Below are 12,433 nucleotides of genomic sequence, written 5' to 3' on the forward strand. Positions count from 1 at the left end.
GGCTTAGTCCAATCTGGAAAGGTTCGAAGGAATCCAAAGGTTGTGAGCACAAAAGCATTGCAGAGCAATCAGTAGGTACCAGTAGCACTAGTTCATCCGTAGACGACAAGTGTGTAAAGCACATGGAAGAGAGAAAATGAAATTCTTCCTCATTTCTAGCGGGTAATAGTCCTTGATGGGGCGGAGAAATAATAATAATTAAAAAAAAAAAAAAAAAAGCACAGCCTTGAGAAATATTTGGTAGCACTTTTGAGTGGGCCTTCTCCTGAAGTTGGTCATGATGGGATTCAGGATGCGGCTTCAATTATTCAAAGGAGTGAATTACTTGTCAAAATACTGGAAAGCTCAGGGACCAAGAGAAACAATTATGAGAGTATTCTAACTTCCTGGGGAACCAAACCCAAGCTGTCAAAACATTCTGTCAGGTTCTCCATGTGCATTTCTTCTTTATCAGCTACTGTTTTAATCATTTACTGTACAAATCAAGCAAAAGAACAAGCACTTGCAAATCATGTTTAAACCTTTTTTGTTTTTGTTTTTTTAGAACAAATCCTTTGCTCTAAACAGCAGCTGATAAAAAGATATGCAAATTAAAAATCTAACAAAGTTTTGACATCTTGGGTTAAATCGCCCTTCAAGAAAGAACTAATGGCACACTTTTTTTGCATTCCTCCTTAACACTGGCAACAAGCATTTTCATCTCGGACCCGACTTCTCTGCATCGTGTCCGGCGTAACATGGACTGAACACTGTCTCTCTCTCTCCACTGCTGTCTGTAAATGAGCTGTTTTACTTTGTTGAGCCTGTCCTGCACTTTGCCTGCTACGAGTTGCATGCTAAAAAAAAAAAAAAAAATGCAGGGTGGGGGAAAAAAAAAAAAATCAAACACTGTCGAGTTGTACCTCTATTAATGTTTTTTATTTTCTGTTGTTGTTGGCAGTTTATTTTGCCAGTGTGTTGCTTTATTTCTTTGTAGAGCAAAAGGCCAGTTTCGAGTCCTTCTGCAACGCAAAGAGGACTAAACCGCTCGAGTCTTTAAAAGGTGAACACGGTGCGCTGGCTCGACTCACTCACCTCATCGACATCATTCCGTCGCTACCTTGTGTTCATATAACGTTGGCTTGGTTTTTTTTTTTTGCCAAAGCTGCCGTCGTGCTGGTGTGTATAAGTCGCATCTGGTCACTCCTTCATTGACAAACACTCGCTCTTCTATCTGTGTTCAAATGTTACAGAAATAAGGAGAGGAATATACATGAGAAGACATCCTGGACTATGATTCCATTTGACCAAATATTCCCAGCAAAGCGTGTGGTTATACTGTATGTTGATGCAATGTGTATGTATATTACAAAAGAGAAAGAATAATAAATATATCCTCAGTGTCAAGAAATCTATCTTTTTCTATGATGTTTAATTGTGTTATGGAATGAGTAATCTTGTGACACAAACAGCTGCAATGTAAAAAACAAACAAACAAACAAAAAAAGGAAATCCCGTGTGTTGTTTATTGTTTTTCTTGAAATCGTAAAACTCGGGCGGCGCCCATCCGACCGGACGGATGGCTGGATGGATGGCCCCGCCCACTTGAGTCAGTCTGTGTGGCGGCAGCTCATGTTTTGTGTTTGCTCTTCAGACTACAGGGTCTTGTACTCCAGCAGCGTGTGATTCAAGTGCTAAGTGCAAAAGATTGTAATGTTTTATATCAAGATTACTATTCATGAAATGTCAGTCAAGTTTATACTTTTGTAATAAAGTGGCACTTTAAAAACAGATGCTTTATCTCATAGTCTCGCTTATTGAAAAAAAAAAGCTAAAACAGTTCAATTTGAAGTTTTGGATGCGAAAAAAATTTGTCAACAGTGTTTTTGATTGTGCGATGTGCGAATATTATGATTCTCAAACTTTTTACATCACCTAAAAGAATACTTTTTTTCAAATCATATTAAGAAGCATCTCACTTTTCTTAAATGCGCATCGAAGTGCGCGGATCAAGCGTCCAGGACATTCCACAGGTTCGCGTTTCTAGCTCCTCCATTGTAACATATGACAAACGTCCACCAGCTGAATCGTAAACGACATAGAACTTCAAATTAAATTGTTAGAATCCAGGTTGTGTCGTTGGCGTCGGGGTCATGAGTTTGATAACTGTTAATGACCTGGCGCTAGATTTCTGCAAATCTAATCTTTTGAATTAGGTGGCCATCCCTTTATCAATGGAATGCAGGCTGTGAATGAAGATACATTTCAGAAAAAAAATGTATATTAAGGACCTTCATTGCCCACCTATGATGTGCGCATGGAAAATAAACAGTAAGAAGGGTTAAAACGTTGTCAGAGTCTTGGAGCCGCGTGTGCTCGTGCGCAAGTGGGACAGGAGAAGGGGGGGGGGGACTCGGAAGGACGACGGGGGTGAAAATAGGTCACCCCATTAAAACAAAAAAGCTTGCCGCCGACATCGCAACAGTCTGCCGAATTTTCATTGGTGGCTTTGTCTCCATGGCAACAGGTTAACCTTGAGGCAGGAGTCACGTGGTCGAGTGAATCTACTCGCGCTTTCTTGAAAGACGTGGCGTGCGTGCGTGCGTGCCTACGTCGTGTGACATCCGCGTAGCGAGCCCAAACACGCGTGGATGTGTGGGGGTGGGGGACCACAACGTCTTCGCCATAGTGTGACGTGAATGAACGCATGGATGAGAGCGTCGGGCTCATCATAGATACTCGCGGTCGAGGAAAAGGTCACATCGGATGAGAGATTAGAATCACGCAATCATCACGACGCGTGCATCCATCCGTGCGTGCGTGGGGATAAACATGACTTGTGCTGCTCTTTTTTTTTTTGTTGCAAACCCACAAATGACACGTTGATCGTTTGTTTGATTTGTACACACCCACCGCACCTTCTGCAGGAGATAAGCATTGCTGATGGGCTGAATGTGGATATAAGCGTCCCTAAACGAGGTACGCGGAGGAAATCGCTTGCTATTCTTGAGCGCTATTTACAATCACCACTGACCCCTGTAGGACATTAAGTGTACGACAATTAAGAATTGGCAAATTTGAGATTATTTCGTCTCTAAGTGTTTTAAATTCTCACGCTGGAATTATTGTACCGATATCTATACAACAATAAAAAAAAAAATCTATACATTATTGCTGTAAGAGGTTGAACCGACTCCTTTTAAACTGTAGGCAACAAAAGTAAAAAAGTAGGTTTTAGGGTAACTTTCGGAACAATGCACATACTTTAAGAACATCAGTACATGTAAGATTTTTTTTTAAACGGTATTATAAGATGTAACTTGACTGAGGGTTAGGGGTTAAGTGAATAAGCCCCTCATGGCTGAGGCTAGGGGGCAGTTTTCTTAAAATGTGCATATGGTGTTTTTACAGATGTTTGGATCCCTTCACAAGCTACGTCATGATGAGGTCACAGTGCTAGGGCTTAAAGTCAAAAGGGAGTCAAAAGAGAGCTGGCAGTCAATGGCACTACTTTTATGAAGAAAAATGCCTTCTTGTGGTTTAGTTTGGGGAAAATTGTAAAAGCAAAGACTTTAAATATTACATCCCAATTCCCAGCTCCTGCTAGTGAAATGTGGAACTTCCTCATCACAAGTTCCAATACCAGTTCTGTCACATCATTCAGGTTTCTTTTTCTCTTTATTTCATCCCCTTGACAATGTTTCAACTTAAAGAGTATGAACAGAGTATGAACATTTTAGTAACACACAAAAAAAAAAAAAAGAAAACAGTGGAAAGCTGTTACAATGAAGCCCTGGGGGGAATAAAAACCCGTTTATATTAACACTGTTATTGCTTACAGTCACAAGATTACTGCTGTCTCAAAGTCATGAGATTCCTGAAGATGTTTAACAAGTTAACCCAAACTCACCTGGTATTAAAAAAAAAAAAAAAAAAATCGCGCCAAGAGTTCAGACTATTTAACCATAGTGAAAACACACCACAAAGTCCACTTTTCAAGTGGTTGAGTGTTTGGTGCATCAGTGTGGCCGCTGTTCCTGGTCCACCTCAGCGCATTTCTCAAACCCATCTGTGCCAAAGTAACGATCCCCAAAGTCCCCTGAAAGTACACAAGCATGATTTAGCCCGTTTTTGGTGCACTCTGAATTTCGAACCTGCAAATTTGAGCAACAGATGCTGACTCAAGATTTGGGAATGGAGCTGGCCTGTTCTACAAGAAATCATATAACAGTTGGATACGTCTTTTCAAAAATGTACAGACAATTAAATTAAGTTCGCCTATCAAGGTTATGGTGCATTTTCAATTCATCCTGAAGTTTCATTGGAAACCCCATTAGCCTGAAAATTTTGGGAGTGTGTAGGAACGGTGGGTGATGTCTTACCGATGCCGGGAATGACGTGCAGCGAGTGGTCCAAGCTCTTGTCCACAGCCGTGGTGATGATTTTCACTTTGGGGAAGGCGTAGGCCACCGAATGCACACCGAGTTCAGCCATCAGCAGCGACACCAGCAGAATCTTCTCCTCTTGCACTTCGTGGTCCTGCATGCACACACACTATCTAGTGTCAACAAAATGCATTGCACATCCTTTTGTTGCTCCTCATTTAGTGAACTCGACATATTCCGTACAATGCTGCTGCCTTTTCTTGCTGATTTTGTTCTCATTTATAACAAGTATAATGTACACAACTTGATGTATTTTTATATATTCATGTAACGCCGAGTCACTCTATAGCGATTTTTAATACTGCTAGCTAGCATTTATTTTACTCTTGGAAAAAAAATGAGTTGAATTTACTCAATTCTATTTTGTCAAGTGGTAGCACAATATAAAATCTGTTGGCTCCAGTGACATTTAAAAAAAGGTATCTGGATCCAGATGACTTCAACCATTTTCAGAAATATGAGTAAATTCAATGGGATTTTTTTTCAGTGATATACAAAATTCTGCCATTATGTTTATATACAATGCTGCCTTGATATTAAGTTAGTTATTTTTTCCTTGATCATGCTTGTGGCTCAAAACACCCATCCCAAACGATCTTTCCTCATTGGAGCAAATGGAAATACCATTAATCTGTTCCAGTCACAATTTAAGAATGCCACCTCATGTCTGGGACTATGTAGTCATAGCAAACTGCATTGCATTCTAATTACAATCTAATGAGATCAACAAGATTCCGCAAAGGTGCACTGTATAATATTCAGATTCTTCATAAGGGGAAATAGTGGGCACAGCTTACACTAGGATGAAATACAGGTTGACAAGCTACAAGGTTTACTCATCCTTATACTGTGTCAAAAAAAATGAGTTTTGTCATCTTTGTCAGGGTTTATATGTGGCCATAATATCGTGGTAGTGTACCACATGAATATGGATGCGTTTTGTGTATGTATGTGTTTGTGACTGTGCAAACCCACCAGGAGCACTCGAACAGCCATCATGGCAGCAGCCCCGGTGGACACGGTGCTGTCCATGAGAATGACGTGATCTTCGCTGATGTCTTTGGGCAGACGCAGGTAATGAAGCTGGGAAAGACATGGGTTGCCATGGTAACTAAAGCAGGAGCGGTAGTTGCCAAGGAGAAACCCATCACGTGGAGAGAAACGATCACTAAAAGTCTTCGTCTTTTGTTTAACAGGGTTCTTGAGACGCGATTGGACGATTTGCTCGCTTGGTGCCCAATAGGCTCGCAAAGGGGGTGGGGGTTGAGGTGAGTTGTGGAATACAGTAAATTCCCCTCCACTCTGGGTTCCTCTATTTCTTAACAGTTTCCCGTTTATTTTAGGAGTAATTCCACAGTTTGCCACTCGATGGTGTCACACTATTTTGTTTCAATTAATACATTTGAAAAGAAATTGAAATCATGCAGTAATTCGAGATCAGCCTATATTTTCTTTAAGATTTGGAGTTTCAAATCCCATGTAATCAGTTTTTTACCATCTACACTGAAAGTAATGACTGTAAAATCATTTTGTACTGCAATGTACATCTTGGTATATAATTTTCCTGATAAAAAACAAAACATTTGAGTTTGAACGAAAATATGGCCATCCACTAACAAGAGTGACAGCTCTAGTTACTGATTCCGCCAAGTTGTAAAAATACAATATAAACAGTACACTGTATTTTAGAACACTAGTAACCATATTTACAAGTTTATATGGACCAATGGGTGACTAGTGAAACATGCTGTGGCACTCAAGATACTTCTGTCAATTTAACTTGTCAGGGTCCAAGTCTACGATCCAGAGTATGAGGACCATAATAAAAGCATCTTTATTTTTTTTTTTCCCCCCCTTTTACCAGCTAACGAGCCCAAATTACATATTTCATTTCCTCCTCTCTTCGGCTGCATCAGTACTGTTTCTCCTGGCGCTAATTCTAGCATCCTATAAACTGATTCGGCTCAAGGTGGTCATGGAAACAACCAGCTGCACCCTATAAACCCCCTCCCCACCTTTTTTAAATCGAGTCAAGGATCCATTCAAGACATGGTTGGACAAGGAGATACAGCTCCGAGTTCAGAACATAAATCCATCAAGAAAAATGTTTCTTCATAAGCGATGCAATTGCGTAATCGATGTCATGTGGAGGAATAAACCGTTTGTTCTTGCAACCCTAGTAGTAAACTAATGGAGTCTCCTACCTCCGGTTCGCCCGAGTCAAGGTTGGTCTGGATGAGAATCTTGCCGATGCGCACATCCTTGCACACAGCCCTCAGGGCAGGCTCCATGGTCTCTCCAGCCCGCAGGATGGACACGCCGGTGATCTGCGGATAGGAGTTGGAGTGTCAGTACATCCGTGGAAAACACGCTTCTTTGGCCGGAGGACAAAGCTCACCCCTTTGCCACCGTATCTGTGGCCTTGGTACTCGTGGCCCTGTGGAGTGTGGACCTTGCATGGCTGTCAAAGCAAAAAGCCCACTTATGTGTAAAAATTACACATTGCTTAATTTGTATTAAGTATCAATTTGTGAAACAATATGAAATTAACCAAGTTTGGACATATCAGTTTCCGCCCAACACCCACTGAGACACTTTTACTTAAGTTACAACTGTCTTTGTAGTTAGTTATCAATGACAAACCTGTGATGGCAAAAAGGTGAGTGCATGTTCTATAAGAAGACGCATTAATCTCTTGGAGTAGAAGATGAACTCGTCTCGACTGGTTTCTCTATTCCTGCAGGGGAGAAAAATGTATGTTAGTCAGGAAATTTTTACCATGTCATACAAACGTCCAGGTGGCAAAAAGATCAAGTGATCTTTGATTGAACTTAAACTAAACCAAATTTAACCAAGGTCATTGAGGTTACATTTGTAGTGCAGGGTATGATGCCTATTTATTTTTAATATATGCTCACATTTGAAAAACAAACGCAACTTGTAATGCATCTGTGAAGTGACACACAAGGGCAAAAACGCAACATCCTATGGTGCAGGATATCAAAGTCTGCTTTGTCAATTTCTTCACATGTTAAGACACAAAATTACATTTCCCACCGTCCCACGGTGATTAGACACAGCACACATACAATCAAATAGCACAAAGAGTAAAAACGAACAGACAAGAGCAATGAATAAGTTATAAGCAAATAACCCAAATAAATAAACAAATAGACAAATTAGAGCAGCAAAATGGAGGAAGCATGCCAATAGCAGACAGCCAGACCATAGCACAAAAGAACAGGACGTTATGTTATATATGCCCCCTTGCTCGTGTGGTTGGCAATTTCAAGGAGCCAATATTTCTTAACCAAACGATTTCATGCTATCTCCATTTTGTCATGAAACCTTCTCTGCTCTTTATCATCCAGATTCACTTTTCTTACGCAGGAATGAATGGCGCTCTGTACAGCTGAGGTTAGCTTGCAGTCTAGGTGGCATAACCCTAGACAAGCTTTTTCCGTTTTCAGTCCAATGAATTTTTGCCGTCAGAAAGTACTCTTGTTCACAAACTTTTCTGCAGCAAAAAAAGAAAAAGAGGCGAAGCAAGTGGGTGGTGCTACCTGATTATAGTATGGAGGCCTCTGACCTGCGGGGTGCTCTCCAACACACTGAGCATCTGTGGCAATGTCTGCGTCTGCTGGGCGGATGCTAGAAGCGCCCTGACAAAAGAAAAAAAAAAAATTTGGTTATGACTGATACCAGGACATGTTCAAAATTGTGTGTACAGGAAATAAACAGAACAGGGATAAAAAGGGAACATTCAACACAGCTTACAGAAAGATTTTAGTGAATGAATCAAGATATTTCACTGTTTGAGTTAAATGAAATTCTAAATAAAATAAATTCAGACTTGTGTAATTGTTTTCAAAGAAAAAGACAGTTGAAATAAATGACACGCCCCCAAATTAATGACATTTATGCATGTTCCCGATGATTGCGTATCTACTTAGCACACCAAAACGATGTCAAGTGAAAATGCAATTCAGCGTACCTGGAACTGAGCTCACGCTGCGTAAAGAGAAAGCAGCAAATGAGACAGAGAAAATGAAAAGAGAAAATAGCTCAAAGTTGCTTTCATCTGCCAACGATATGACACGTAGGGCAATCGTGCGCATTTCTAAAAGCTTTGGACAAATCATAAAATCTGCTCCCAATCTTATATTTCAAGAAACCTTTTGTGTGCATGTTGTATATCTACAAGACGATTGAAAACAAACTCCTTATTTTAAAGTGCTTAAAAATTAAGGAATCAAATTAAACATTTTAAAATAGAGAGTTCTTCAATCCCCCAGCATAGTTTGGCCACAATATAAGTTTTGTCAAGTCTTCTGGGACGTTTTGACCTGAGGATCCTTTCACTAGATGGGGCCACAATGTCAAACAGCATAACTTGCCTCTTCCAGCTGGCTGTGCACATGCTGGACTATCAGATCGATGGCCACCATATTGCCACCACCTTGAAGAGACGAGAAAAGACAAGTACAGTAACTTACAATTCTTGTTTTGTCACTCAAAACAACTTCACAGATTCACAGACAATCAAAACAGTCACTCTCCCTCCCAACCAGTCTGTAGGTCACATTGCAAAAATTCAAACACGTATCTGACCTAAGACCACATAGGAAAGCAACCCGATCGGATTGGAAAGAAATCGCAAATGAACTGTTCAGGCAGTCACAAATAAAATCAGATAGACATTGCATAAATGCAAAAAAAAAAAATTGTCAAACTGGGCACGGACACAGACAAGATACAACAGCAGATACCTACAAGGAGGAATACACGGGCAGGGTTTAAATAGATCAGGTACCAAGAGAGAGCAGGTGACAGACATGACGATAATGAAGGGGTGTGGCTGAGGGAAGTTGCCAGCCGAGCAGTTTGAGTGTTGTGAATTTGTTTTTTTAACACGAAAAAACATGGATATATATACATCAATACTTCTATGATAAGGGGACCCTTGATAACTCCAATAAATGACACTCTTTATATTTGCTAGGATTATTTTCCCCAAAAAGTATCGCAAGTGTCCAAAAAAACCCAATCCAAAATAGTCATTGTATTTACATAGGAAACTGTAGCGATTCTGACCTCTGGGGACCACAATGTCGGCCAGCCTCATGGTGGGCTCAATATACTGCTCAAATGCCGGTTTGACGAACTTGTTGTACTGCTTGATGACACCTTCCATGTCTCGCCTGCGCTCCGTGATGTCCCTACGAAGACGGCGGACCAGCCGGATGTCTGAGTCCGTGTCCACAAAGATTTTCATATCCAGGAGCTGCGGGAAGGACGAGCAAAGGCCAACGGACGCTTAAAAGAGCTTCACTTTGTTTTTCAATCAACACGAGATGGAGCTGTGCTTTCTTTCGCTTGACCTGAAGAAGATGTTTGTCTGCAAACGCCATAATTCCTTCAAATATGATCACGCTTGCGCCGTAGACATTCTTCTGCAGAAACCAGACACAAGAGAGACACAATTGAGAACTTGTCTTTGAAAATGTGCTCCAAGAAGTTGTTAAAGGAGGAGGTGCAAACAACCAGCTGCATGTGGGACAGGAAGCGGCTAGTCACGCTCACTGCATGAGATCTGCCACTAAACTATTTCATTCCAAGAAATATGCGGTAAAAGTATGTCTATAATTGTCAATTTTGAACTATTTTGGATGAAAGCATACCACAGACATGCTATTAGAACCCTGAGAAAATCTTTTCAATTCTTCAGCAAGTGACAAATAGTTTCTTTGAACATCTCACTGGAGATTTAATGAACAAACTCTACGATCTGGCCAGTTGGGATGTAAGCTCACCCAGTCTTTCTGTCGTCTGTGTGTGGTGAAGTCGTACACGGGGATCTTTACACTCTTGCCCTGTTTGAGTTTGCGCAAAGTGCCAACCAGCAGCTCAAAGTCGAAGGCCCCCGGATGATCAAAGTTGTAGTCGTTACTTGCCGCTAAGGCTTGCTCTTCAGGAGACAAATCCTGACAAAACACAACACGCAAAATAGAGTGTGCTTCAAGCCAGACCAATTTCAGTAACACTGGTCTCCAATTTTTTAACCACAGATAAATAATAATAATAATAATAATAATAATAATAATAGTAATAATGATAATAATAATAATACGCAGCAGGCAACTTTTTTTTTGTGAAAGGTCATAAGTATAAATTACAACACATGGTAATTTTCAAATTGAGCAAGCTTTTATATGTCAAATTTCAAACCCAAAACTTGAAAAGACCTCCAAAACCAGATGTTCTAGAAAAAAGTGTTGACATTTTTTAAGACAGTGTCAAAAATACATTTAGGGACACATAAACCCATCTTTGATTAAAGGTTGCTGTTGTCCAGTGTAATTTATTAATGTGTTGATTACCATTTTGATTTATCAAAAATTAATTTCCATACCATTATTATTGACAGTGCAGAAAATTTGCAACCATGAATTGAGCATGATTCCGTTACAATTCAGTCACAATCGCACAAATCTAAGACCGTCACCTTATAGAAGGAATCCATGGACAGGAGCACCACCCAGGGCACATCCAGAGCCTCGATGATCTTGTTGGCCACGGTGGTTTTCCCTGAGGCGCTGCCCCCACATAAGCCTGCCATTCAAATATATGTGAACACAAAATACATCTTTTAGAAGTTACATAGTGCTCATCGTGAGAAGAGCAAAGTGGCTGCAGTTATTATCCATAAAGTTTGAGTCTTTCTTACCAAAGTAACGAGTGCAAAGTATTTATACTTGGTTACTAACACATCGTACCAATGACGAAGGCCTCTTTGGACTGTGCTCCGTGCTCGTCGTACCAGGGAGGTCGACCGGCAGTGTATATGGTGCGAGTGCCCGTACGAAGCAAGGGTGGCTCAGTTTTACTCAGGGATGTGGCGCTCTTCCTGCGAGGGGCACCGACGGGGGGGAAGAGCCGGTCCAAAGAGTCGTCGCTGCTCCCGCTAAAAAACACACATGAACGCACGTTCTTTTGTCAGCTTGTATCAAATTGCGCACAACAGTATCTGAAGCAACAGAGTTGAGAAACAGTATAAATATGAAACTGTACATTGTCACTGGCCGCTTTCCTATCATCCTCCTCCTCGCTACACCACCATCCGTCCGTCCATCCGTCCGTCCAAACTGCTTTTACCCTCACATAAGAATCAGCCAGACTGCTCTTTAGCTATTGACTTTGCTTTACTTACTTGCACTCTTTTACAAGTCTGTCTGTTCTTAGATCAAGGACTGTTGATGCCAGTCCCCTTTGCTCTCTGAAGCTTCCCCATTTTTAACAGCGTGCTCATCAACCCCATCAACAGAAAATTTCTCTACTATTTATAGCTCACACAGCATGTTAAGTGCTGCTATAAAAACAAAACAAAACCTGATTGCGCCACAGAAAAACAGAAGCGCAGCCAATTCCTACCTGGAGTCGGACCTCAGGGACCAACAGCCGGAGATTCTGGCTCCACTACAATCCTGCAGACTTCTATCTATGTTGACTGACAATCTGCTATTCTCCATGGGGCTTGTCTCCGTGGCAACTACTTCAAAACAGTGACAGACCCTCAACCTTGTCCAAATTTGTAAACTGGAAAATCGAGCAAAGTCATGAAGTAGTCAGGTTTGATTTTGACTCTTCTAGAAACTAACTCGGCTTAGGTGTCTTTAGGTCTGTCAGTGCCCATGTGTCCTCACTACTCTTTGGTGTCTATCTGCACGAGTGTGTGTCTCTCTCAGACTCTTAAGAGGATCAGTGTAACACTAGTAACAACGAGCTGCTTGGCTGGTATTAATAGAAGCACCTGGAAGTAACAAAAAGGCACATGTCTTCTGCTGATCATTTGTCACAGCTCACTCAGCTACAAACTGTAGCCATAATGCTGCTGCAGGCCTCAAAGCATAGACAAAAAGCCCTAAAAGTGGGATTTGTAGTTCTCTACAGATGCCACAAGATGGCAGAAAAGCACTTAAAACAGAAACTCAGTTATTAGAACACAAAAT

General features: G+C 41.0%; 1 protein-coding gene across 1 annotated transcript; it reads right to left on the bottom strand.

The window, feature by feature from the left end:
* Window positions 1-3,326: 3,326 nt before the first annotated feature.
* On the bottom strand, window positions 3,327-11,968 carry uckl1a (uridine-cytidine kinase 1-like 1a). The gene is made up of 15 exons (XM_085906781.1): window positions 11,856-11,968; window positions 11,201-11,388; window positions 10,930-11,036; window positions 10,238-10,408; window positions 9,806-9,877; window positions 9,519-9,708; window positions 8,822-8,883; window positions 8,419-8,435; window positions 7,988-8,086; window positions 7,068-7,161; window positions 6,823-6,885; window positions 6,629-6,751; window positions 5,400-5,507; window positions 4,362-4,518; window positions 3,327-4,078 (listed from the first exon to the last, which is right to left on the bottom strand). The coding sequence occupies exons 1-15, from the start codon at window positions 11,951-11,953 to the stop codon at window positions 3,999-4,001; spliced, it is 1,629 nt and encodes a 542-aa protein (XP_085762907.1). The 5' UTR covers window positions 11,954-11,968; the 3' UTR covers window positions 3,327-3,998.
* Window positions 11,969-12,433: the final 465 nt, after the last annotated feature.

Source organism: Syngnathus leptorhynchus, chromosome 1 (genome assembly GCF_054491065.1).
Source record: "Syngnathus leptorhynchus isolate UIUO chromosome 1, UIUO_Slep, whole genome shotgun sequence".
Lineage (NCBI taxonomy): Eukaryota > Metazoa > Chordata > Actinopteri > Syngnathiformes > Syngnathidae > Syngnathus > Syngnathus leptorhynchus.